This window comes from Pogona vitticeps, chromosome 5 (genome assembly GCF_051106095.1).
Source record: "Pogona vitticeps strain Pit_001003342236 chromosome 5, PviZW2.1, whole genome shotgun sequence".
NCBI lineage: Eukaryota > Metazoa > Chordata > Lepidosauria > Squamata > Agamidae > Pogona > Pogona vitticeps.
The window spans coordinates 84,044,842-84,072,353 of record NC_135787.1 but is presented as its reverse complement, the minus strand read 5'-3'; the positions used below and the strand labels follow the sequence as shown (position 1 = coordinate 84,072,353).

The window sequence follows — 27,512 nt, the reverse complement described above, 5'->3', positions numbered from 1 at the left end:
ATTTGCCCCCTTTAGTCCTCCGTGCCCAGCTCCTGATCAGCGGCGGTGGCGGTGGGGGGGATTGGAGGTTAGCTGCGGGAGTGAGGGAGCCAAGCGACTTACGTGTGCATGTTGTGCCTTTACACCAGACCTCCACCCAGCTCCACGTGTTTACCCAGAGGAGCAGGGATTTAGCTGTGGGATGCATTTGCCGGGTGCAGGGCACTTTAAATAAGTTTTTAAAAAAACCCAACCCTTCGCCTTTTGTTTTTTCCCAGCATCACGTGGTTTCTAGCAAGGAACCAGTGACATTTTACTGATGTCAGGGGCTTCCCCAAGCCTTGGGAGTCCGTCCTTTTTTCCCAACACATCAGTCGAGCGTCCACAGGGCTTGGGGTGTCGAAGGTGCTGATTGGGAAGGGGAGGGGTCCAGTAGGCTTTTCCGTGCGGCTGCTGTGGTGCTTTCCAGGGTGAGATCTTTGACTCAGAGGGCTCTCATCCCGATCAAGCTGATGTTACCAGTGCCACGTGGTTTGGGAATCCTTCTTTGTTTGCCTCCGTAGGCAGCCTCAGGGGGCGGGGCCAGCAGCCTACAGAGCTGGACGAGCCCTGGCAAGCTGAGAGCTAGCCTTCTCCTTTGGGCTGAGGGAGAGTAGATCATCCCCCACGGTACCGGCAACTTAATTTAAAAAAAAAAAAGGCCTCCAGGGACATCACCATTGCCTGCGAAGAACAGCAACAATAGAGTAATTTTTTAAAACAAACAAATAAAAAAGCAAATTATTAAAATAAATAAGTATATAGATAATTCACTAAAAAGAAAGGAAGTAAAGACAAAAGGGGGGGAGCCAAGGCATACCATAGACTATTTGCGAGACGGGCTCGGCCATGGTGGCTCGCAAGGGACAAGGAACAACCCAGAGAGGAAAACAGCGCGCCAGGAAGCGCCCGGTACCCGAGCTTTCCCCTCCTCAGTCTTCATCAGATGAGGAATCATGGCCAATATGGCGGAAATTACAGCAGAGGATGGATCCCTTGGGAGGGGCACGGGCGGGTCAGGCGCCCACAGCCCAGGGTGGAAGGCAGCCACGCAGGTCGACCAGGGATGCCAGGGGGCACCGGAGGGCGAAGTTGCGCGCCCTCGCCCAGGATATTCATAATAAACTTGCGATTTTAGAGGCGGAGCTGCAGACGGACGATGCGAGTGAGGATGCTACAGCACCGTCAGAGCGGAGCACGGAGACTGAGGTCCCTACTGCCTCAGAGTCTGAGGCATCTTCAGCGGCGGCAAGAGGTAGTAACGGAGCACCAGGCGGGGGCAATATAGTGGAGACTCCAACGCTGCAGGGATCAGGTGGGTCTTCCTCACAGAATATCACAAACCCAGATCCCCCATCAACAGGAGGTGCATGGTCATGGGGTGGGACCAGTCAGTCGGCGCCTGATTCAGGGGCCAGGCAGGCCGCAGCGAGCGCAGACGTGGCAGCACAAGACACATCCACGGTGACACTGCCGCACAGTGTGGGGGGCGGCCAGGTAGCAATTTCGGCTGGTGTTATACAAGGAGCAGCAGCACCAGCTCCACACACAGGCTCGACTGCTGGAGCACAGGGACAGGGAGCGGCCGCTCCGCTCAGGGAATCAGGTAGTGGCACGCAGGCAGCAGGCACAGGGCAACAGACACCTACATCACAGGAGGGATGTAAGTTTTTAGGCCACCACCTGTCCTTGGCGACAAAGGAAAGGATTTGGCGAGGTGAATTCCTTGATTTTTTTGAGCTCTTGAACAAGGAGCCTGACAGGAAGGAGGGAGAGAAGGAGGACAAGAAGGAGAAGGAGAGGAGGAGACGTAAGAAGCCAGCACGGACGTGGGAGAACTGGCACCCCGGATTTGTGATTTACGCCCAGTAATGGTACAGGCACAGCCCGGGTGGGCCGCCGCATTGTTCCATTATTGGGACATTATATACTGGGCGTATAATGATTTTGGGGGCCAGGCCTGGATAGAGTATGACGAGTCTTTTAGGAGGATGGCTGCTGAACAGCCTGAGTTACGATGGGACGAGCCCCTACCGAGGTTATGGTTGCAGGTGATGGCACCCTATGCAGGTGACAGGACGGACACTGGGCACCTGCTCCGGAGATCTACCTCAGCCCCCTGCCAGAGTGCGGGGCAGGTGGTTCAACCCCGCTTGGTGTGCTGGGAGTACAACTCCAAGGGTGTCTGCTCAAGAAAGCAGTGTAGATTTAGGCACGAGTGCTCGGTCTGCGGGGGCCCTCATTCTTGCTCCAGTTGTTACTGGGCGGGGTCATTTAAGCAGGCTGGGGGAAGGAAACCCAGAGGCAGAAGCAGCAATCCGGGTAAGGGGCCCCACCCCAATTAAATTAGAGGTTCTTGAGGCATGGCTGAAGGAGTACTCAAACAAGGCAGATGCACAATATTTGCTGGCAGGTTTTAGGGAAGGCTTCAGAATACCAGTGGAGGGTGAACGACAACCATATTTTTCAAAGAACCTAAAATTGATACAAGGAAGGGAGAAGGTGGTGCAGGATAAAATTGACAAGGAGGTACGGGAAGGAAGGGTGTTGGGGCCTTTCCCTGAACCGCCTTTAGCCACTTTGAGAGTGTCTCCCTTAGGGGTAGTTCCAAAGAAAGCACCCGGACAATTTAGATTAATCCAGCATCTGTCATTTCCGGAAGAGGCTTCAGTCAATGATGCCATACCTCAAGAATTTTGTACAGTGCGATATACGTCATTTGATGAGGCGGTCCGGATGGTCCGTCAATGTGGTGTGGGAGCAGAGATGGCGAAGTGTGATGTCCAGGCGGCGTTTAGACTTCTGCCGGTTAACCCTTTGGACTTTGACCTTTTGGGGCTCTACTTTCAGGGCGCCTATTATGTAGATCGGGCTTTACCAATGGGCTGTTCTATTTCTTGCTCTGCCTTCGAGCGCTTCAGCACTTTTGTTGAGTGGAAATTGAGGAGCAGAGTCGGGTGCAATAGCACAGACCATTACCTTGACGATTATTTGTTTTGCGGGGAGGCGAACACAGGGAGGTGTAGGTACATTTTGGACAATTTTAGGAGATTGGCAAATGAGCTGGGGCTTCCTTTGGCCGAGGAAAAAACCGAAGGACCGGCCACGACCCTTACTTTCTTGGGGATTGAGCTAGACTCAGTCCACCAGACTTCCCGGCTGCCGCAAGGAAAGCTTGAGGACCTGAGGAGGAGAGTAGAGGTGCTCATGGGCAAGAAAAAGGTCACCTTGCGGGAGCTGCAGGAGATAGTAGGCCATCTCAACTTCGCATGTAGGGTTGTGGCTCCGGGCCGCGCCTTCCTGCGAAGGTTGAGTACAGCTATGAAAGGGTTGCGTCGGCCATTTCACAGGACTAGGGTTACGACAGCGATTAGGGAGGACTTGGAGGTATGGAAACAGTTTTTGGTGGAATACAATGGAGTGTCCTTTTGGAGAAGCACGAGGCTGCTCAGGGCCGAGTTCCAAGTCCAGTCCGATGCAGCAGGTTCAGCAGGCTTTGGGATTTACTACAGAGGCAGATGGTGCGCGGGCACCTGGCCAGTAGAGTGGCACCAGACCAGGGTCACTAAGGACTTGACGTTCCTGGAATTTTTTCCCATAGTGGGTGCACTGTGGCTGTGGGCTGAGGAATGGGCCAATTCAGCTGTGCGTTTCTGGTGTGACAATCAGGCAGTAGTGCACGTAGTTAACAACCAAACTTCCCAGTCTGAGTGAGTCATGGCCTTGGTGAGGGCGTTCACATTGCGGGCATTGAAGTTCAACATATTAATACAGGCCAGGCACGTCCCTGGCATTGATAACAGCATAGCGGATGCCTTGTCACGCCAACAGATGCAACGGTTCAGGGAGCTGGACCCACGGGCCAGCGCGGATCCGGAGATTCTTCCTCAGGAGGTTTGGTCAATTGGTGTGAAGATGCGGAGAGGGTGATAAACATGGCCCTGGCACCCAGGACAAGGAGAGGGTACTCAGCAGTGAGTAAAGAATTCCATAAATTTAGAGAGTCAGTGGGCTTGGACCAAATTTGGCCTGTCCCAGTCGACCATTTACAACAATTTATCATTAGCCTGCACAGACAAGGCCTGGCCCCGGGAACAATACAGGGCAGGCTTTTGGCATTGGCTTTTCAGGCCAAGGCTGGAGGCTTCCCCGATTTCACTTCCGATTTTCGCATAAGAAAGATGATTGAAGGTTTGTCCAAAGAGAGGGGCAGGGCCATGGATACCAGGGCGCCAGTATCTCTGGAGCTCCTGAAGGGAATTGGCCACCAGTTGGGAACCATCTGTCGGGACGAATACGAGGTGAGCCTGTTCCAGTCAGCAGCGTTGGTAATGTTCTTTGCAGCCCTCAGAATCAGCGAAGTAGTTGCTGGAGGGAGGGGTGATTGGTCCAGAGCTGCATTGCAGATGGCTGACGTTCAGACTGAGGACGGCGCCATGCAGCTGCATATACGCCGGTCTAAGACAGACCAATGGGGGAAAGGGGCCTGGGTGATGTTGGCCCCATGTCATGATGTAGGTTTGTGCCCAGTGCGGGCTATGGAGGAATACCTAACTAAGAGAGGGGCGGAGCCGGGATACTTGTTTATCCACAAGGACAGCTCCCCCCTCACGAAGTACCAATTTTGGAAGCTGACTGAGGAAGCATTGAGAAAGGAAGGGGCCCAGGGACAGCAATTTGGCACGCATTCATTCAGAATCGGGGCCGCATCAACAGCGGCGGTTCTCGGCTACCAACCAATGGACATTAAGCGGATTGGCCGTTGGGCGTCGAAATCTTACCGACGTTATATCCGGCCGCTACCTAACGCGTAGGCAAGAAGCCTACTTTGTTGTGTCTTTCAGGTGCTCCGCAGGTACGGAGGAGGAACCACATCATCATTATTGGCCACAGCTTCGTGTTCTGGGCAGGGAGATATGCTGCCACATCCCCATGGGGGAGCAACCTGGGCCTCGATGACCGAGCCCTTGTGGAGTGGAAGGGGCGCCGTGGCATGCTGTGGAGTCAGCTTTGCCGAGCGGCCGCCTTTGGTAGGCAACCACCAGACGTGTTATTGATACACCTGGGTGGCAACAATTTGGCTCAGTACCCAGGAAAGGCACTGATCATCGATGTGGTGCGTGACCTCAGCTGGCTGAGGCGCACATATCCGGAGATGCGGCTGGTGTGGTCGACCATCATCCCTCGCCAGATTTGGAAAAGGGCGAGACACTTTTGGTCTGTAAACAAGGCCCGGAGGAGTGTCAACAGAGAAGTCGGCAGAGCAGTCTGTGGCAGCCTAGGTCAAGTGATCGGGCACCACAGAATACGGCACAATAGGCCGGAATTGTACAGGCCGGACGGAGTGCACCTGTCCAAGCGTGGTCTGGACGTCTTTTTGGAAGACGTCAAGGGGGGTCGGCTGTGCGAGCTGCAGCAGCTCGAGGAGGAGCACGGGAAATAGTAGGCTATTCCCATTGCTGTGGCAGGTAGTGCGGATTCAAAGGTACTGGATATTGTTTTATGGGATAGTGGCAACAAATTCCAGCACATCTGGACCAGTAGCATGCCCGGGTAGGCAACCGCGGTGCTGAAGGTAAAGATGCGCTGGGGACGCTACCGGACCCGCGAAAGGTACAGAGAGAACAAAGGGGTCCGGGGAAATTCGGAGACCGTCAGTTATTCCATGTCGATAACGAAGGGAATAACTGAGACCTGAGCCCAGCCTCGCAGCTGGGCAAGAGCCAACCTATTATCCAGTGAGAATTTGAATCCGCACTACAGCAGGACCCCCCTTTTTCCTCAGAGGATTAGCATGTTCATGGAATATGAATGAATATTAATAAAGTGTGGACCATGTTTAACCCATATACCTGGTCTCGCGTGGTTATTCCGGGATAAGTTGGCAATGTCCACATTTGGCAAGAAGACCAAAAAGACAGAAGACTGGTTCAAAGCCCACTTGGAGGAGCTGATGCCAGCCATCAAGGAAAAGAGGAGAGCTCTAGCAGCATACAAAGCCTATCCTAGTGACTACAACTTCCAGTCTCTTCAAGTTGCTCAAAGCAAAGTCTAATAGGCTGCCAGGAGATGTTCTAACGATTATTGGCTTCAGCTGTGCTCTCAGATACAGATAGCCGCAGACACAGGTAACATCAAGGGAATGTATGATGGTATCAAGCAGGCTTTAGGTCCAATACAGAAGAAATTTGCTCCTTTGAAATCACTCCTACAGGCATGATCATCCAGGACTGAGCACAGTAGATGGAACGCTGGATACAGCACTACTCTGAGCTATATTCCAGAGAGAATGTAGTAACCAAAAAGGCATTAAATAACATTGAATGCCTGACTGTCTTGGAAGAGTTGGAGAGCGAACAAACTTTAACAGAATTAAAAGCAGCCTTGGATTCCCTCACCTCCGACAAGGCACCTGGGAAGGTCAAGATCCCTGTTGAAGTGCTGAAGTGCTGTAAAGAGATCATCACCACTGAGCTGTATGAAGTCTTTTTGTCTTTGCTGGAGGGAAGGTGAAGTACCACAGGACATGAAGGATGCAAACATTGTCACACTGTATAAGAACAAAGGAGACAGGGGTGACTGGAATAAGTACTGTGGCATCTGTCTTCTCAGCATTGTACGGAAGCTGCTTGCCCGTGTTGTACTGAAGAGTCTTCAGGTGCTTGCAGACAGAGTCTATCCAGAATCACAGTGTGGATTTTGAGCTAATAGATCCACCACTGACATGGTATTTTCCCTCAGACAGTTGCAGGAGAAATGCAGGTAACAACAACAGCCACTCTTTGTGGCCTTCATAGATCTCACAAAGGCCTTTGATTTGGTTAGCAGGGATGGCCTTTTTAAAATACTTCCCAAGACTGAATGTTTACCTTAACTCCTTAACATCATCAGGTCCTTTCAGGAGGAAATGAAGGGCACTGTAGTTTTGGATGGCTCAACATCAGATCCCTTTGACATCCGAAGCAGAGTGAAACAGGACTGTGTCCTCGTGCCAACCCTGTTTGGGATCTTTTTTGCTGTCATGCTGAAACACACCTTTGGAACTGCAGCAGAAGGTGTCTACGTATCTTCGGACTGGATCAGATGCAAAGCTCTTTAAATCTCTCTAGATTGAGAGCAAAGACCAAAGTCCAACTGAAATGCATGTGGGACTTCCTCTTCACCAATGATGCAGCCATTGTTGAACACTCTGCTGAAGACCTTCAACAACACATGAGTCATTTTAGCAAGGCCTGCCAAGACTTTGGATTAACAATCATCCTGAAGAAAACACAAGTTATGGACCAGGGCGTGGACTCACCTCCCTCTATTACCATCTCCACACAAGAATTGGAGGTTGTTCATGACTTTTGGCTCAATGATCTCTGATACTCTCTCCCTAGATGTCAAGCTGGATAAACACATTGGCAAAGCAGCTACCATGTCTCTAGACTCACAAAGAGAGTATGGCTTAATAAGAAGCTGATGGCATATACCAAGATCCAGGTTTTTAGAGCCTGTGTCCTGAGCACACTGCTGTACTGCAGTGAGTCCTGGACCCTTCGTGCACAGCAGGAGAGGAGGCTACTGGTCGGATTCCAAAAGATCTCCTGTATGGAGAATTAGTGCAGGGAAATCACCCCAGAGGGAGACCACACCTGTGATACAAGGATATCTACAAGTGGAATCTGAAGGCCTTAGGAATGGACCTCAACAGATGGGAAACCTTGACATCTGAGCGTTCAGCCTGGAGGCAGGCGGTGCATTATGGCCTCTCCCATATTGAAGAGACCCTTGTCCAGCAGGCAGAGGCAAAGAGTCAGTTTCGAAACCAGCAAAATCAGGGAGCTGGATAGGGGACAGATTGTATTTGTCTTCAGTTTGGAAGGGATTGTCAGTCTCAAATTGGTCTTCTCAGCCACTGTAGCCATTGTTCCAAGCCTTCTATTCAGAGCACGTTACCGTAGTCTCTTGAGACTGAAGGATGTCTAATCTATGCAGTATAGTTAGTGGAAAGGAATTCTGAGAGTTGTTGTCTGAAATGTGTTTGTTCTTCTGTGGGAAGTAAAACCTTTTTGTTTGTTCAGCGTTTAATGATCATTAAGGAATTCAGAGCTGGTCCTACATGTATGTTTCTTGATGTGTCATTTTTAACATTTTTCTTTTCACATCTTCTTTTAAAATATTTTTATTATTTATCCCACATTGAGGATAGTATTAAAATGCCATAATAAAAATTAATAACAATTTGCCCTTCCAAATTCTGTACTTTCCTTACATAATTCCGAATATACATGTTACTCTATCAGTTGTATTTATACTTGCTTTTTGGACTCCAATACTATGTAGCTAACAAGACTGGTCAGACAGGTAAACAGACTAGGTTATTAGCAACTGTATGGGCTGAAAGCACTCCTCGCTACCTCACTGGCAGACTTAAAAGGTGTGAAAGAAAGACCATTAAACACTTTTTTGTTTTGGCAGAGCAGCTATACAGCACATTTTGCTAGAGCTAACTTATCTTAAATTACAGAACATAATCCCCCCCCCCCAATTATACAAGTTTCATTCTTTGTATCATGATGGCTGTGCCAAAGAATTCTTCAGAGGGCTTCAGAATGAAAAGAAGCAAAGTGCTGATTAATGAGCTGTGTTTGTTCTGTTGCATGTGATCAAACAGGCCAGCCCTACAGTCATTGATAAAAGCAAGCAAGGCACAGTTATATCTACAGGCTGCTATATTTGTCTGTTTAAAATTCAGTTGATCTGAGTGCTGGAATAATTTGTGCTGTACCATCTGGCAGCAACGAGGTGTGTGTTGGGAGGGTGAGTATGTAGAAATACTGTATGGGTGTTTGCAATTTTAAATTATGGATAAACAGTTCACTATATATAATAAGAATTACAACATTCCCGCTGCTGAACTGTAAACAATCCTACAAATGCTAATCTTTGGAACATTTAGAAGCAAACTTATCACACAACTGCAGCAATGCCTGGACTTTTTATGTGGATATATACAGCATATTAAAATCCATAAACAACCATACAGCAAGATACATTGACTGCAAACACATACATTTAAAAATCCTGCCCTCATATCAAATATGCATACATCTCTACTGTCATCAATATGAACAAGGTGAACTTGGAGAACAAATCTTATTCTTGCAAATATAACTTCTGCATAGCAGTTTTCTTGAAAAGAAGTTCTCCACCATCACCTCTGTGCCAACCAAACAGTCTTCCTCCATTAAATGTTAGAAATAAGTGTTGTTCCCACCAGATTTCTGAGATCACTGTTTCATGTAGAGGGAACTAGAAATAAAAAAGGTTTAATGCCACTTGGATGTCTTTCCCCTCCCCTAGAATCCTGGGAATTGTTGTTTGGTAAGGTGCTTAGAATTATCTGCTCCTTAGCACTTTGACCTGTAATTACAGTTCTAAAGGAATTAAAAATTACCAGGAGGGTGTTCTCTTTGATGTTTTTGGACTGCAAACCACCAGTTCTCCCAAGAATTTCCCAGGAAGAATTCTGGAAGTTGCGGTTCAGAACCAAATCTGTACACCTTTATATTATCAGCAGATGAATGGAGGAGAAAATGATAGTCCTCCGCCCAATCCAGGGGAAGATTGAAACCCAGTGCATGTTCTAATTGGCTCACTCTGAGCACCCCCCCCTCTGTTTCTCCACTTACAGTGCATACGATGGTTGCAATTTTGGCCTTGCACGCTTCTAAGCTTCACAGGAGGAAGGCCACCTGGAGAGCCTGATGAGGAGTGTCACCTTGGGACCTCTCAGGCTAGGGTGGGAAACAGGTATGGAGAGAGGTCCAGTGGCTAGTTAGTTTCCCCCCCCCAATACTGGTTACAGGCAATGGGGGCACCAGACCTTCATTGTCATGGTTGCCATGTGTGAGTTGAGCCCCTGCCTTCCCCTCATTCATTGTCCTGGCTCTATATCACTATTACCTGGTGTTGCTTTGATGGTTCTCTCAGTCTCTCTCACAGCACAGCATCTTTGTTGCTCTCTTCTCAGCACCACCAGCAGCTTCCGAGGAGGAGAGTATGGGCACATTACAGCTACTGGAAGGAATCACCCTGAGGGCAGTAGCAGAAAGTGTTGGGAGGAGGTGCATACCAGTGAAGGTATGTAGATTTGTTTTTGGACCAAAGGTCCCAGAATTATGCCCAACCTGATGAATTTCAATTCCTATCACATACACACACCCATCAGCATGGTGGCCCTTCCAACGAGGGAAGGGGATTTGTATTTCAACATATCTGGAGGATGGCAGAGATGGAGTTAGAAAAGTTACATTTATCTCATATAAAGGGGGTTGAGATTAAAGAAATGCAAAAGTTTGAGCCAGAAAGTGAAAGACTGGAAGTTGGTGACTCTAATGCACAGGGCAGTGAATTTGCTGCATCTTAGTCTGCACCTTACAGGATAGATCCATGGTGCTGAGCTATATCTCTAAAGTAGCATTTTGGACAGCTTCTTCGAAGTTCAGGCTAAAATGTGGAGTGGAATCACTGCCCTTGCAACATTGGAGTCACCAGCCTCCAACAGTGAGAGATGTCCTACAATGGATGGCAAGGTGGAAATGAGTGTCTGGCCAGTAGGGTGAAAGAAAATGAGGAGGCAGTTTGTTGTGGAACAAAAGTGGGGAGAATTCCAAGGATACTTCTACACCATAAATATATTGGTATTGTGCCAGTTTAATTGTCCTGACAAGTATCTCAAACAATCTCTGAAAATGTGTTTTAGTCTTAATCATTCAACCTTGTAAAGCTAAAATCAGGAACACGTTTGTGAACCTATTGTTGTTCTTTCCAAGCCTACCACTGGACAGTATGGGGAACTCTCTTCTGCCTTAATGCCTGTGTTTGGTTTCTGTGAGTCATTTGAGATGTCTCTCTTAATCTTGCCAATTGTGTGGAGGAATTATGAATGTGTAATTCTCTTCCCTCTTACCTGAAGCATAATTACAGTGGTGCCTCGACTTACAACCATAATCCGTTCCAGAAGATGGACGTAACTTGAAATGGTTGTAAGTTGAAGCACCATTTCCCATAGGAATGTATTGGAATGGGATTAATCTGTTCCAGCAGAGAGAGAAATCACAACCCCCCCCCAAAAAAAACCACAGCCAGCCCCATCAGAACGCGATGGGGCTGGAAAAAAAGCAAAGAAGTACACACACAGAGGGCTGAAAAACAAAGCAAAAAAGCACACACACCCCCCACACAGGCTGAAAAACAAAGCAAAACACACACACATATCCCACAGTCAGCCCCAGAAAGCAATGGGGCTGGAAGAAAACACAAAAACACCCCCACAGAGCACAGAAACATAACCACCCCCCAACCCAAACCCATGCTGCAAAACAAAGTAAATGTACATATTCACGAGCAGAAAGCCGCACCAGGCAGTCCATTGGCGCACTCCTCCAACGCACACATTCTAACCGTTGGGGTGAAAGAGCTAAAAAGAAGCCCTTTGCTGACCAACGGTTAGCCCTCTAATTTGAATTCCCTGCCTTTTTTCTCCTGCCTCTTTTGACTGCAACTCAAAGCTCTGGCCGCAAGTTGAAGCAAAATTTTGCGGCCAGAGCTGGTCGCAACTCAAAATGGTCATGTGTTGGGAGGGTCATAAGTCGAGGCACTACTCTACTGTGTTATCCCCATAAATCCATTAGGAGACAGAATGTCAAAATATGATCCACATATTTAACATCCAATGCTCATAGGCCAAAATTATGTTGTTAATCCTTAAAAACAAATCTGGTAACTGTATGTTTCTGGCCTATGGATACTGCTTACTATAAAGGCAAGCCATAATCAATACAGTGGTGCCTCGCTTAGCGATTGCCTCGTTTAACGATGTATTCGCTTAGCGATGAGGTTTTAGGAGCGATCTTGCGCTCCGTTTAGCAATGTTTCCAATGGGGGAATTTCGCATAGCGATGTTTGGGACCTTGCTTCGCTTAGTTATTTTGGTGCAAAATCTGATTTAACTAAGATTGAAACTGCTCTAGATAGTTCATGTAATCCAACAGTACTTGACATTGGGCTGGTCAAAATGAAAGCATTTGTGACTGGGCAATAGTTCTTAAGGTATACCATTTCCCTCATATTGACTGGGATGACTCTCTCCACTTCCCTCTTGGTTGAGGAGGCTTACATAATCTTCTGGACCCACTCAGGCAGTCCCGTATTAACCACCAACATGGTGGAGGGTTGATTAAGTGAGATTAACTTCAGTTACATAGTGCTAAAATAAAGCTCCTAGTGCAAGTTGCTATCCATTAGGTTGCTGCATTGTTTTTCCTAATGTTGTGTTCATAGCGTTTGATAGAAGCAGTTTGTTGGGAATTCCACCCATACAGTATTAGTTCCCTACTCCCAGAACCAAATATTTTCATGAGCAGTCTGGCTGCTGGCTTGTCCAACATATTAGAAAAGAACTAAAAAACATATTCTTGAAGGCGTTCATGGCCGGGATCCGATGGTTGTTGTAGGTTTTTTGGGCTGTTTGGCCGTGTTCTGGAACACGGCCAAACAGCCCTAAAGACCTACAACAACCATCGAAGAAAAAAACCTTCCTATTTTATTACTATTGGGGGGAAGCTAGAGAACTTGTCTGCCCACTTTTTGCTTGCTGACAGTTGGCCTCTACTAATACCACACCTGTGTACCTCAGGACAGATGCCCTCACTCATTAGCTCTTTGCTATAGATAAAAGAGCCACAGAACCCGTGGAAAGATATTTTTTTTCCAAAGTGACTGGCTTTATGAAATGTGAAGACAAAAGTAAAGTGACTTGATCACAAGCAGAACAGGATATGTGGGACTTGGTGTGGTCTGTGGTAAAAGAACAACCAAGATCCTTGTAAGGTGGAAAAGGAAAAGGAAGATAAATTAGAGGGCTGAGCAGTCACAGGGGCAGTTTTCCAGATGAAGTTGCATGGCAATATGTCAGTTGTGTAGGTTTGTGGTTGGTGTAGCCAAGGTTACTGGGTCACAATCCAGAGAACCCAGTTTGAATAGCATCAATTGACTGGTTTGGGTTTACTTGTTTTTAAACATTTAAAGCATAGTTGTGACAAAAAAGGGGGGACCCTAAAGGTGGATTACGTAATTTTTTGATGAAAACAATAAAAATGTAATTAACACAAATGAAATGTAAAAAACGAAAGGATTAAAACAGTAGCGGCTACCTCTTGTTCAGCACTTGACACTGCTCATCCTCCCCCCCTCCATGACCTAAGCAAGAGGGACGTTAATTGTGCATTACAACTGATGGGGAGATGAGTAAGTGATGGATCATGGGGGGATATAGAGTATGAAGCACAGCAGTGATAACTTCTCCGTCATTTCATCAGTAGCAATGTTGAAAGGAATGTAGTCATTTAATTTTGCATTCATCCTCATGAGATGTTGAAGGCTGTCTCTTGTTTCGGCTGAATTTTCAAAATCAATAATGAATATATTTGCACTATTTCAGTTGATATTCAGCTCTCTCCCCTGGCTGCTAAAGTCTTTTCTCCGCACTATTCTTACGTTACTTGACCATGTTTGGCTTCATTTGCTCCCACTGCAACTTAATCTGACTGGCTATGGAGACCCATGTATATCAGTTTACAGGCATCTGTGACATCAGACGTAGCATTGTCTTCCGATTTAAAAAGTCACTTCAGTCACAGACCATTGGATTTAGCGGCAGTGAGGGCAAATGAGGCTGAGGAGAGTGAGAATGAAAAGACAAATGGCATTAGGCAGAAAGCACTGCCACTAGGGGACGGAATGGATGCCAAACAGTACAAATGTTTGGTAAGATTAGAAGGTTTTTGTAATTAATTTGGCTGCATTAAATATGCTAATTTAAAGCGATTATCAAAATTAGTGAATATCTGGCACAGCTTAAAAGGAAAGGTAGGTTTTGCAGGTTGCAACCTAGCAACCTTAGTTTTAAGTCCCCTTTAAAGCAAACTGAAGAGGCCAGTTTTGACTTTGCCAATTGTAACTGTTGTGACCAACTACTCCATACGGCCTCCTCCTTTCAGCCACCCCCACAAGTCTTAACTTGTTTTTCACTAATTCTGTGGTATTGTTAAGTATAATAAATGAAATGTACCCATACGACCTAAAACATACTGCATGTCTTTCAATAACGAATCACAGCATGGAGGGAGCCCACATTAGTTGCTGCCTCAGAACTCCCAGGGTGACAATATATTCGAGGCCCACGTGCGGTTCACCCTTCAATTTGCTGTTTCCCAGCTTTTATTCTGTGCATGCTTTTCTCTCTTCTCCAATTTCAATGCTAGCTCCATGTACTTTTAATATGTAAACATATTTATGGATGCAATAAAGGTTATGTTCAAATTTGTAATTTGAGGTCTCTGTTTTAAACAGCTGAAATATTCCTATAGACCAGTCACACCTTATAGCATATTGTAGTACAGAGTCAAATTTCAAGGCAGTTTCTTTGTGGTTCACAAATTAGAATCAGAATAGTAGAACAAGAGCAACAAAGCCCAAAGCCACTCTTTAGAAAGTTGCTATTCTTACTTGCTTGATGAAAAGCTGCCGTTTGCACATATAGTAAAATCATATGTGTTGTGCTGTTTAAAGATATAGCACAATGTAGTTGCTTCTGAGGAGATCTGTAGAATATATACAGTAGGACCCCCATATCTGCTGAGGACTGGTTCCAAGCCCCCTGTGGATACTGAAATCCACGGACAATAGCAAACTGGAGGAGAGGTTTATGGGTACCCTGGACTGCCAGAAAGATGAACAAATGAGTTCTAGAGCAAATGAAGCCTGAACTACCGAGGCAAAATGTTGAAACTGAGGCTGTTCTACTTTGGGCACAACATGAGAAGGCAAGATTTTGTAGAAAATATCATAATTGCGGGAAGGGTTGAAGGTAGCAGAAAAAGAGGAAGATCAAATACAAGATGAATTTACCCTCTATATGAAGCCATAAGTTTCAGTTTACAAGAGCTGAGCAGGGCTGTTGAAGACAGGACATTTTAGAGATCTCTAATTTATAGGGTCACACAAGAACAACACATTTATAGGTAGCACATAAGAACAACAAATTGTAACTCTCACTAATAGTTTTTGCTTGTTAGTATATGTTATTGGATAGGAAGACTGATCTGCAAATGCCCCATTGTTGCTATTGTTTTGTACTCCCTTACTCCCTTCACTTGTGTCCAGTGCTAATCCTATGATTAAGTAGAGGGAGCCATTCAGGCACTAGAGGCTGGTGGTGAACAGCATGGCACAGTTAAGTGTTGGAGGACAGAGCTGTTCATATCAAGCATCCTGGCCTTATTCCCTAATCTGTCCTGTTGCTCTCAGGTGACGTGGAGTACACTGTTTCTTTACCAGTGTCAAAGTATGATTCTTCTGTACAAAGAAAACAGAATGCCATATTGTCCCTCACCACAAGCAGCAAAACACTTGGGCTAGCCCTGCTTTTGTCATATTTACATGGCAGGCTGTTAAAGGCTGTGACATTTGCCCCCTGTGGCCCCTGTTTGTCTCCCCAAAACAGAGAGCTCACGAAGGAAAAAAAACCTTTTCACACCCTGCCACCATTGATTTCTTTATCAACATACTTTACTTAGGAAAAACAAAGGTCCATTCATCACTGTCTTTTGAATAAAACAGGTTTATTGATTACAGATGTTTCTATAATAATTCATAAGTATCTTCTTCAGGTTCATCAAGCATCAATAACAATTTTCTGTATTATCTTACAGGTTACTATTCACTCCTCAGACTAATCACTCCTCAGATTCCCAAACTCTCTCTCTCTCTCTCTCTCTCTCCCTTCAAACTCAGATCCAGACTGTAAACTAAACTCCTTCTCTCTGGCTCCACCCTTTTAACATCTCTAGTGGCCCCACCTCTCAACCACATCAGCATAAAACATGAATAATGCATGATTTATTTAACATAATAAGGGTGAATGCCACATACCTCCCCTCTTAAATATGTTTGTTTGGGAGGGGAAACGCTTTTTCCCTCCTAAACAAACAGGCACAATTGCATGAAACTCTACTTACCATCTGGCACAATTTTGTAAGCAATACCACATTTACTATAACAATCAAAATACCTTTTTACACTAAACATTCCACTACAATTCAATAATATACTTTACATTATCATTTACACTTACTACATTTAACATTTTCAACCTTACATAAATATATCACAATCAGGAAACTTTTAAATAGATAATTAACCAGTAAATCAATAGTCCATTCCAGTTTATTTTAAAAGTCCTTGCATCCTTCACGTTTCTGTCCATCAATATTCAATTTTTCATCACTGTTCCTCAATATAGGAAGGATCATTAGGGATTTTCAAAATAACCTGATCAGCCATTTTGGTTACATCATGGTTCTTTTCTAACTTGGGACATCCCTGGATAGATTCAGAGGTTTGGGATTCCATTTTTCCTTCAGGGATTGTTAACTGCTCTCTCAGGGAATGTGCTACTTCAAAAGCACTCTGCACATGCTTGGTGAGATCCAGCCCAATTAAACAGGTGCAGGTATTTGTTCAGAGATTGCCACATCCCAAATTCCAACCCAGTCTCTATAGTTTATTTTCACTTTAGCCATGGGTAAAATCACTTATTTAACATAATAAGGGTGAATGCAACAAAGGTATAGGGGAAGTATCAAGAAAAAGCTGTCAATATGTCAACATGGTCTCATTTATAAGGCAATGTAGTCCATCATTCTGTTTCCTACAGTGGCCATTAGTTATTTCCAGGAAACCCTTTCTTTGCCCCATAGCAACTTGTACCCAGGCCTGGTGTACTCATATAGGACTAGCCCAAGGTAAGTTGCTGCAAAGAATGCATGTCAAGTTAAAGGTCAAAAAAGTCCACCCATATTCCCAGGTCCCACTCATGAGCTGATTCTAAAGTCAGGGAAATCTGTGGTTAAGTGTCATAGCAAACATTCCTCTTCTCTGAATTTTTTTTTTTTTTACTTACGCAGAGCCCAGTTAATTTGTTTGCATTTTAATAACATCTTCTAGATAGTTCAAAAATAATTTCATCCAACTTCTGGGGAGAAAAATGAATTGTAAAACAACCAGGTTGCTACTATTATGTTTTCTTTTATTTAGCAAGCTTATATGTCAAATATAGTAGCAAAACCATTTCAAGAATGTAGAAGATAATTATTATGCCAAAAAATTTTTAATAGTAAGTTTAGTTATACATAGGAAAAAAAGAACTAAGAGTCATAAACCAATTATAACAATTACAGGCACACCATGATAATTAATAAAATGGTATTTTCTTTTACTCTAAAATGGAATATGTGCACTGGAGTAGGCCCATTGAATCAGTGGGGATCTGATGATTCAAGTCCTCCACTTAAGTTCTGTTGACTTATTATAGTTGTGACTTAGTGACTAAAATAGGCCCATTCATATCAATGAAACTTATAGAGGAGCTGTTTGGGAGAGTAGAAAATGGATGATGGGTATAGTGTTCACCCTTATTATGCTAAGTAGTCATGCATATTTATTTATTTATTTATTTATTTATTTATTTATTTATTTATTTATTTATTTATTTATTTATTTATTTATTTATTTATTTATTTAATTTATATCCCGCCTATCTGGACTATAAGTGGTATATTCATATTCATGTTGTATATTCATATTCATGTTGTAGGCTAATGTTGCTGAGAGGCAGAGCTGAGAGATAGGTAATAAAGAGGCGGAGTCAGTCAGTCAGAATGAGTGTGAGAGAGAGAGTCAGAGTGGAGAGATAGATTGTGGTATCTGGGAGATCTGAGGTGTGATTAGAGTGAAGAGTGAATAAAAACTCTTATGACAAATAGAAGGTTGAGACTGATGATAATAAAAGTTACCTATGATTAATAATCAAACATCTATAATCAATAAACAAGTTTTATTTAAAAGACAGTGAAGTTTGGACCTTTATCTTCATCCTTCCCTAAATAATGTTGATTTAGTGATCAGCTGGTGGCAGCGGGTAAAAAGGGTTATTAGTTTGCCTTCATGTGCTCTGTGTTTGGAGAGTCAGGCAGGGGCACGAGGGGCAAATGCCACAATGGGTTATGTGGAAAATGATCCTATTCAGTTCAACTGAAAGTATCAGTATGTGATTCTGATGGTTTGTGTATTACTCTGAGGATGTAAGTAAGGAGAAAGACGGAGGTGTAGCCCACCTTAGTTAGCTTATTAGCGTTTATTATTTTTAATGGGAAATAGTTATTTTATTTAACTGCAATGATCTTTGAATATGTTCTTGATGTTAAAGTTTGTGCAATATAAACTGATTTCTAATGAAACTATTTTTCTAATAACAATTAATTATGAAAATTCTACAAAATGACTGGTCTCTTGAACAGCACAGTCTGGCTATATCCAGGAGGTGGAGAGGGCCACAAACTAGCTATCATTTAAGAGTCCTACCTAACTGAGCTTTAGTGAGTTCTAAGGAATCACAAAGCCCATGTGCCTGTACTTGCAAAGTATTGAGTAAGTGTAAAGTGTTCTTTTAAGGTCAGACTTGTTCAAATGGCTTATGCTACGCACTGCTGAGGTCTTGAGACTCGCCCCAGTGCAAAGGTGGTAGATAAGTGGTCTGTCGAACTCTCCGACCGAATGCCAGTGACCCTTTAAGGGGTCCGGTGCATCACAAGGAGTTTTAAGGTTGTTAAATATTGTGTTGCATGTTTGTACATTATTGATTTTATTGGAATGCACTCTGGAGTAGAGAGCACTAATAATAATAATAATTTCCAAAGTTGAAATCATTTTTCAAAGTTTATGTTTTTCTTTTCTCTCCCCCTTTGCTGAGCTATGGTCAATCAGTCAGCATGGGTATTTATTACTTGATAACTGCCAACAGGAAATGAAGGGATGCTTGTTATCCAAAGCAAAAGCCATTTCCCTTTTATAAAGGAATATAGTGTAAAGGATTTGTTAGAGATCATTGCGTGTTGTGATCAATTATCTTCAATGAGCTAAATTAAGTACAGAGTCAAAAACACGAAGTTAACTTGTAATAAATTTATAAAAGGTTTATTAACTACAGACTTTAGTATTTTAGTAGCAAAGGTCAAAATACAGTATTTGAGTGAAAAACAAAGAAGGTTATTGTTTTACATATTCCAGGCAAGTTTCTTTATCTTTGAAGAATGTTTCTAAACTGGGTAAACCACCTCCTAAAGATGAATGGCATGGATGCAAGTGTGGATGGAGAGAGAGCAATCAGATAGCATGTGCTCAGGCAATCTCCACCTTGGAACAAGAGAAAGGAGGGGCAGGAAGTAATCAGTTCACAATAGTGCCCCAATAGAAGGGTAGAACTGAGTGATTGGCAGAATCACCCACTGTATACTGGGACACAATTGATCTGCATACTCCAATAGGATTAAGATAAAAACAATGTAGTTAGGTCAATGCAGTTATATTTCATGTAACACTTACTTATTATTATTATTATTTATTATTATTATTTATTTGATTTATATCCCGCTCATCTGGTCAGATTGACCACTCTGAGCAGCTTCCATAAAAAATATACAATAAAGCATAAAAATTATTACAAGTAAACAACACCACATATAATAAAACAAATAGATAGAAAGAGAAAGGAAATTAAGTATTGACAGGAGGGAAGGCCTGAACATATAACCATGTTTTAGCTGGTTCTTAAATGTGCCCAGCGTAGGGGCTGCACGAATCGCTGGAGGAAGGTGGTTCCAGAGGTGAGGAGCCACCACCGAGAAGGCCCGATTTCGTGTTCGCTCCTTCTGGGCCTCCCTCGGCTTTAGGCTCCCCAGCCTCACCTCCTGGCTCATGCGGGTGATCCGGGTAGATCTAGGTGGGAGCAGGCGTTCCGCCAAATATCAAGGTCCTAAACCATGTATTAATTTTTTTATGACTTAAATTTTCTTCATCTCATATTAATTCTAACCTAAGCCTTGTTTGTCTACAATTTACAGTCATAACAAATGTAAACCCTATATTGCATCTAATATTCAAAATTCTTACAAAGGTACCTAATCCTGTCTGATTAGGCATCCTTCAGTCTCGAAAGACTATGGTAACGTGCTCTGTATAGAGGACTTGGAACAGCGTCTAGTGTGGCTGAGAATACGGGAGATTGTTGTCACTTGTACCACACAGCCAGTACTTGCCAGATATTCCTCAAGTTCCTTTAATGTTGCTGTAGGCCTCTTGGAAACCTCCCTAACCAATTTTCTTCTAGTCTTTTGATCACTTTTGCAGGGACATCCAGTTCTTGGTAATGTCACTGTTGTGCCATATTTTCTCCACTTAATTATGACTGTCTTCACTGTGTTCCATGGTATATCTAATGCTTTGGAAATTCTTTTGTACCCTTCTCCTGACTAATATCTTTTTAACAATGAGACCCCTCTGATCTCATTGTTTTGAAAGCTCTCTGTGGACCATGCCTTCTGCTGTAGGATGTGACTAAGAAAATGTCAGGAAAGACCTACTAGCATAGCTGATCTTTATTTGGGATTCCTCAGAGGCACTTTAAATGATGGCATAACATACTACTGCATAACAAGTATCCCCACGCATGGATGCCCCCCACCCACCCCCATTCACGGATGCCGGTGGCTGCAGCACACACATACCCCCGGTCCTTGGAAGAATGGTCTTCAACAAAACCGGTCCCTGGCACGAAAAAGGTTCTGGACCACTGCTCTAAGGAAAAGCCTCTCCAATCAGGAGAATTTGGAGTGGTCTGATTTGCACTTAAAGGTTCTTAAGTGAGATCTATTTTATCTCTCACTTGAGCAATCCTTCCATTCAGAGTGGAGATGTTTATTCTCTGGTGAGAAGGGTCCACACAAGTCTTGGATTGCTGTTTAGGTGCACTTGGTTTATTTGCAAGTAAGGAGGCAACAGCAGATGTATTTGCCCAAGAGAATAAAGTTGAGGTGAAGGTTAGGAAGACAGAGGGAAGGTACCTCCCCTTTCCCCTGCCTTTCTCCTCAGCCAGGAGTCTGTTGGGGCTGCTCTGTCTTGTAGGGGGTGGAACCCATGGAGTTGACAAAGCCCCCATCAATGCCTTTTCTTGCAGTCATCATTCAGCCAGCTATAGTGGCTTTCCTTCTTTTGTTGTTGTTAAATAAAGTTAGTGGCATGGTGAGAGAGCAATGCATCAACCTAGCATGGTACTAGACTTATGCTGTGTCAGTTAGGAAGATATTTTAAAAAGAAGACAACAATGGAGGAGGGGGTCTCTGTCCTCCCTTGTAATGTCAAAACCCACCTATTACATCACAAGGTTATCGCTTCTGATAATGCCACCCACAGCTCTGTTTGGGTGCAAATTAGCCATCTGCACCAGCTATATGATGGGATAATTAAGAATCATGCCCCCCCCCAAAAAAAAACAAGGGCCTCTAGCTTTGTACCAGAAAGGAGTGGGAACAGCTCTTAAAGGGACAGCATGGGTTGATCCAAGAGGAAATTTGTGGACAAAACAATTTGGTTAGAATTAAGCCATATCAACAGCAATGCAAATACTAATCTATACACCCATCTGGACAGACCCTTAGTTTGCTGCCCTGAGATTTAAGAGAAGACACTGTTCTGTCTCTTGTGTCAGAGCTGCAATAAACTGCCAGACTAGTTGGTTTCTGTCCATGGAATCATGAGCGCCACCATCTTGTCCTTTGCTTCAGGCATTGAAGTGTGTTGGACCAGCTCTGGATCCTTCATAGTTTCTTTATTTGGGAAGTGTACTGTATACATTTAGAAATAAACAATCTAAACTCTGGAGGAAATGCATTTAATTTCAAAAAGATGTGAGGAAAGTTGTTTCTTTTGCAAGTGTTACCTTTTCTGCCTATTCCTTGCTCCTTGCTTCCTCAGTGAAGTCAGTGAGTTGAAGCTAATGTGAGTAGTTAAAGGACTGCAGCCAACATAGGGAGGGGAGTCTGAGCCTTCAAGTCTAATTATCAGTAACATTTGCAACAAGTTTGCCATTAGGGTACAATATATCAAAGCTTTATTGAAATTAGAATTATTCATTCATAAAAACAAAACTAAAGATCCACATCTGAATAAAATATTCCCACTGCACATTAATGTACAGTGAGCTATCTTCCAGATGTGTGCAGAAGAACCAGATATTAAGGTTCATTAGTAGTAACTGCAAATTAAACCCTGGATGTAGGCAAGGAATTTTTATTGACAAAGTTACAACAGAGAATTTGTTCAGCATCTAAAACAAATCACTAGGGAACTGGACAAATGATATTTACTCTCTTTTAATTACCCAGCAAGATTAGTGTTTGTGGTCTGACTAAGTAGGTCACAAATGCAGCAATGAAAATTAATTGTGTTACAATGTGATAGTGATTTATACATTTTTAGGTTATAATTCTGTATCTGTATATTAAAGCTCTGGCTTCTCAAAGCCATTCATTTTTAAAAGATCTATTAGCATCATAAAGTGAGTATTTTATTGTGTATAAAATACACAGTTGGTTAGTCACCTTTCTTTTGCATTTATCATCTGCTACATCAATGTAAATTTGCCCTCTATGACAGTCTGTGTCTGCAGGATAAAGATTCTAACACACAATGCCCGTAAATTTCCACATGGTATGTGTGTGTGAGAAAGCAAGCAAGAAAAACAGAGAAATCTTGTTTAGTCACTACCTCTTTACCCTCTCACATATTCCTCCAGTTGTATCCACGCATCCCTTCAAATTATGTATGCATTCTTTTCACACATTCTGTATTCTTCAATTTTCATCTACCAATTCATATTCTTATCCCTATTTTTCCCTTTCATACCAATACAGTATTCAAATGTTGTATGTATGAGTTGATCAGAATTTTGCTCTCCTCCTGCCCCAACTCTCTCAAAATGAAACCTGATGGAAAAAAAAAACAGATATAAGCACCTTGGTTCTTCTAGCTAGCACACACGTATGTAAAAATACGGACATGCATGCCAAAGTGCCATGTAGGTACACAGCAGCTGCGTCAAGAAAGGCATCCTTTGGACAGCTGATGATATATCTTGCTCTTCCAACCTCTTCATCAAAATTGCCTTCTTGGCTTTTAAATCTTTTGATCAAAGCTAAAGAAAGAGTAAGTAAACACAGCATACAACCAGCAAGTGTAAAGTCTTTGGCAGATTAACAGTGGAAGGATCTTAGAATGATCTGTTCTGTAAAAACTGTGATGTTACGAGCATCTTCTTTTCATCCATAAAGAGCAGAACTTGGCAGCAGATCTTGGGGAAAAACATTGTTACTAGTTACTTTAAAAACCAAAACAAAACCAAAGAGTTGATGAGCAGATGACTGATGAATGCTAGCTTTTTTTACATAATGAGTATGATTTGCTGGTTACTGCAAAATATTAAAAGGGATGTGTCATTTGGGGTCCTAGTTTGTAATTTTTTTTCAAAGACTTGTTTTCAACAGCAGTATGTGACACATTACTAATACATAACATTATTTGTTATTCACAAGTAAGAAGCAATAGGCAGGGATTATTTTTTATCCTAATGTTGAGACATTATATTTTCTTACATTGCAATTCTGTTGATGCCTACTGGGTGCGACTAAGCTCAACCTGAAGAAGCTGCATGTTCTTGCATGGGGAGATGCCAATAGAGAGAAAGATCTCCTCAGGTTTCATAGGTTGTCTTTCACATTCTCTTACCTATGCTGATATTCTTGGGATTCCTTGTGTCATTTCACTCTTGATTGTTTCTGGGAGAGGGCAAAAGAGACATTGTGCCTTTGTTCTCAATAGGCTCAGGAGAAACCATAGTTCCTTTCATCTGCACCTTAGCTAGAATTTAGGATTCTTATCTTTCCCATCTCAATGTTGTTGGTTTGTGGGGTGTTTTTTTTTTTTGTATTTTCATAGAATAGTAAGGCATGAATGTAATTTATTTCCAAAGGAGAAAGTGTTCTCTGCTAAGCACTCTGATTTGGCTGAATCCACCAGTTATCTCAGTTGTTGCTCACCTTCCTAACAGATAATGGGCCCAGATCTCCAAAATGAATTGATCGTTGTGCAACAGAAGTCAAAAAATGTGATGTTCGAATAGTCCATAACAACTGAAAGCAGGTTGGAGCTTATAGCATTTTCAAAACAAAAAGAAGGTAACATGACAATTAGGAAAGGAAAATAATAGAAATCATGGGCAGAAAAGCTAAAGATGCTGCTGGCCTTACTGACAGCAATTGTGGGCTGAATAATCACAGATCTTTAGTCAGATTGTAGCAGAACTTTTAAAGAGGCAAGCAGAAGCTGGTAACCAAGACACAGATAAAAGTGTTAGTAATTATTCTCCAACCCAGCTGATACAAGAAAGCGGATCAGATGCAAATTGATCTCTAAAGAGAAAGGATACAAAAAGTGTTAATGCTAGAAATATCTAATGCTTTCTATGTGGGTGATGGTTCTCACCGGAAAAGGACTGCCCAAATGCACAAACAAACCCAAAATCCAAGTTAAAAAAAGTTACATATAGTTCTACTCACAGAAATTTACAAGTGATGTTTACAGAAGGAACAGAATAGACTTTCTATCTTGGTTCAGGGACATCAAAAGATACGTTTGCAAGGAGAGACTTCTTAATATACCAAGAGAAAAAATAAAGTGAATATATATGATGACAGAGGACTAGAAGTTGAAAGAACTGGCAAAGGAGTTTTGATCTGTGAAACTCCAGATGGTCCTAAAGATATAATGTGCAATGATGTGTTGTATGCACCAGAAATGACAAATGGGGTTATATCAGTGAGTCAAATTACAGACAGAGGATATAAAGTTTCATTTGAAGGAGATTAAGGTGTGCTAAAACATGACAAGTATATTGTGTAGGCTCCAGAACAAAAAGCGTGCATGAACTGAACTGTATGGAAGAGCCAATGTAGTAAAAGATTGTACCAGCAATGAATGCATGCATCTGTAGCGTCACAGATTTGATAGGTTTCTAAACTAAAAGACCTACAGAAAGGACAAGGTGTGAAAGTTGCACCCTGCAAAACAGAAGGCAGGTGTGCATGTTGCATTAAAGCTTAGGATGGCAAAGCAGATGAAACTTTCCAAAGAAGATTAAAAGAAATTGAAGACACAAATAGTATCACAATTTGAAAATAAGCATGTACTTATCTTTGTTAATGAATTTTCAAAATATTTATTTATTTCAAATATTTTTATCTCGCCTTTCTCCTTGAAAAGGAACCCAAAGCGGCTTACAACAAAATGAAAGACAATATTTAAAGTTGAAAACAATGAATATACAGCGGTGGTTGACATCATATTTAAAACTATGAACAATGAGTAAAGAGGCATCTTACGTCATTAACAGGCAATAATAAGGCAGAGATCAATACGTATACAAATATAGATTTTTTAAAAAATTCCAGTCCAGGAAATAGAAAACATGAAAATGGAAAACATGAGTAGTACTTAAAAAACAGCCAAAGCAATCTTTCTAACAACCACAGGTAGCTGGTTACTGAGGGAAGGCTCACCTGAAGAGAAAGGATTTAGCCTGCTTGCAGAAGGACAGCCAAGATGAGGCCAACCTGGCTTCCAGTGGGAGAGTGTTCCACAGTCTGGGAGCAACCACAGAGAAGGTTCTCTCCTGTTTCTCCATCAGACACACCTGTGAAGGTGGCAGGACCAAGAGAAAGGCCTCTCTTGATGACTACGATTGCAATTTGTGATGGTTCGAAACATTTACCAACTACTTCAATTTCTATACTCCCCACAATCTTCAAGTTATTTTTTAAAGAAAACTATCTAGCCTGGTTAGAAAATTCATAAGTTTACACATACTTTTGCATTTGTATCTTTTTAAAAAGAAATGTCAAATGCTTGACAAACTTAAAGAATATGTAGCAATAAATCTCATTACTTTGCACTGAGACATACCAGGTACAACACAGCAGTATTTCTGTGAATGAGGAACTGAGTATTAAACTAAAATATCTTCCAAACCACAACAAAATGGCACTGCAGAGAGGAAGAACTGCATACTCATAGAAATGGTAAGATGTATGCTGAAAACAACTACTGTGGTGAAGCAGGGTTTATAGCTACCTACTTTCAACACCATCTACTAACTAAAGTAACACCATATGGCTCATTGTGGTGATTTTCCATTGCTTACCGGGTTTTTTTTATAGATTTGCATTTTTCTTGTACGATAAGTGACTAGGGTTGATTGACAGCTCTGTGGAGAATATGTGCCAGGAGTGACTGCTATAGCAATAAAAGAAAGTTTATGAAATGGAAATACAAGCTAATTGGTTTGTGTTGTGGAAAGATTCTACTTGTATGTAAGGTGGCAGCAGCAGCTGTGTGTTATGAGAATATATAAAGCGTGCTGCTTATATATATATATACCGCCCCATAGCGCTTCAAGCACTCTCTGGGCGGTTTACAATTTAATTATACAGGCTACACATTGCCCCCCCGCGAGCTGGATACTCATTTTACCGACCTCGGAAGGATAGAAGGCTGAGTCAACCTTGAGCCGACTACCTGGGATTGAACCCCGGGTCGTGAGCACAGTTTTAGCTGCAGTACAGCGATTTAACCACTGCGCCACTGTCTTAAATAAAGGCTTTTGGGGGTTCTCCCCAATAAAATTCCTTTGTGGAATTATTTTATAAATTTCATTCATAAGGTGTAACACCCAGCTATACGGCTGGTCATTGCTATGATGCACAGTTTATGCAGTGTCAACAAAGTAAACCAAGCTGGGTTTTTCTGAAAACATTTGCCCTTTAAAAAGAGATATGTGAAACAAGACCTTAGATTTAGCAGAGTTATAACAACAGTGTAAAATGGAACACTGGTATTTTGCTGTTGTTGCTGATGGAGATAATCCAGAGTGGGAAGGGTCCCTGTTCATAAGTTTAAAGAGCAACCTCAGACTTGGTTTGGTGGAGTTGTCATTTCTGTGTCAGCCAACATAGGTAAAGAAAGTTTGTGACTGCCACTTCACCTTTGGGGTTTTTTTTCCTTGTAATGTAAACACTCTGTGTTCAGATATTCAGGGTCAATGGCTCATCATGCTTTTGCCTTTAACTTCACTAGCCAGCTGCAGCTGCTAGCAAAAAGTAAAGCAACATTAAACTGAAGTTTCACAAATATAATCCTTATACTTTTGACACAAATGTAGACAACCATATCCTGTAACGGAAGAGATCCAAATTAGTTAAAGACTGGCTGAAATCCTGTTGTACAACCTAGGCTGTGTAAGGCGGACAATGTCATCAGCAGTGGGAATTTTTCAGAAATTAAAATCTCCAATCCAACCCCACCCTCTGAAGGTACCAAGGTTCCCTTGCAATCCCTTTCATTATGACAAAGCTGCTGGGGTCTGCAGGATGGGGGAAGTGGAAGTCTTTAATTTCCAAAAATTCCAACTGATTTCCAGTAGCTTCTTTGTAATGAAAGTA

At 42.8% G+C, this 27,512-nt stretch overlaps 2 protein-coding genes across 2 annotated transcripts in view; one reads left to right on the top strand and one right to left on the bottom strand.

The window, feature by feature from the left end:
• DHX15 (DEAH-box helicase 15) overlaps nt 1–27,512 on the bottom strand; it is a 382,063-nt gene that overhangs the window by 107,974 nt on the left and 246,577 nt on the right. The window lies entirely within an intron of this gene.
• On the top strand, nt 75–5,461 carry LOC140707724 (uncharacterized). The gene is made up of 3 exons (XM_078376797.1): nt 75–1,333; nt 3,850–4,779; nt 4,863–5,461. The coding sequence occupies exons 1-3, from the start codon at nt 868–870 to the stop codon at nt 5,459–5,461; spliced, it is 1,995 nt and encodes a 664-aa protein (XP_078232923.1). The 5' UTR covers nt 75–867.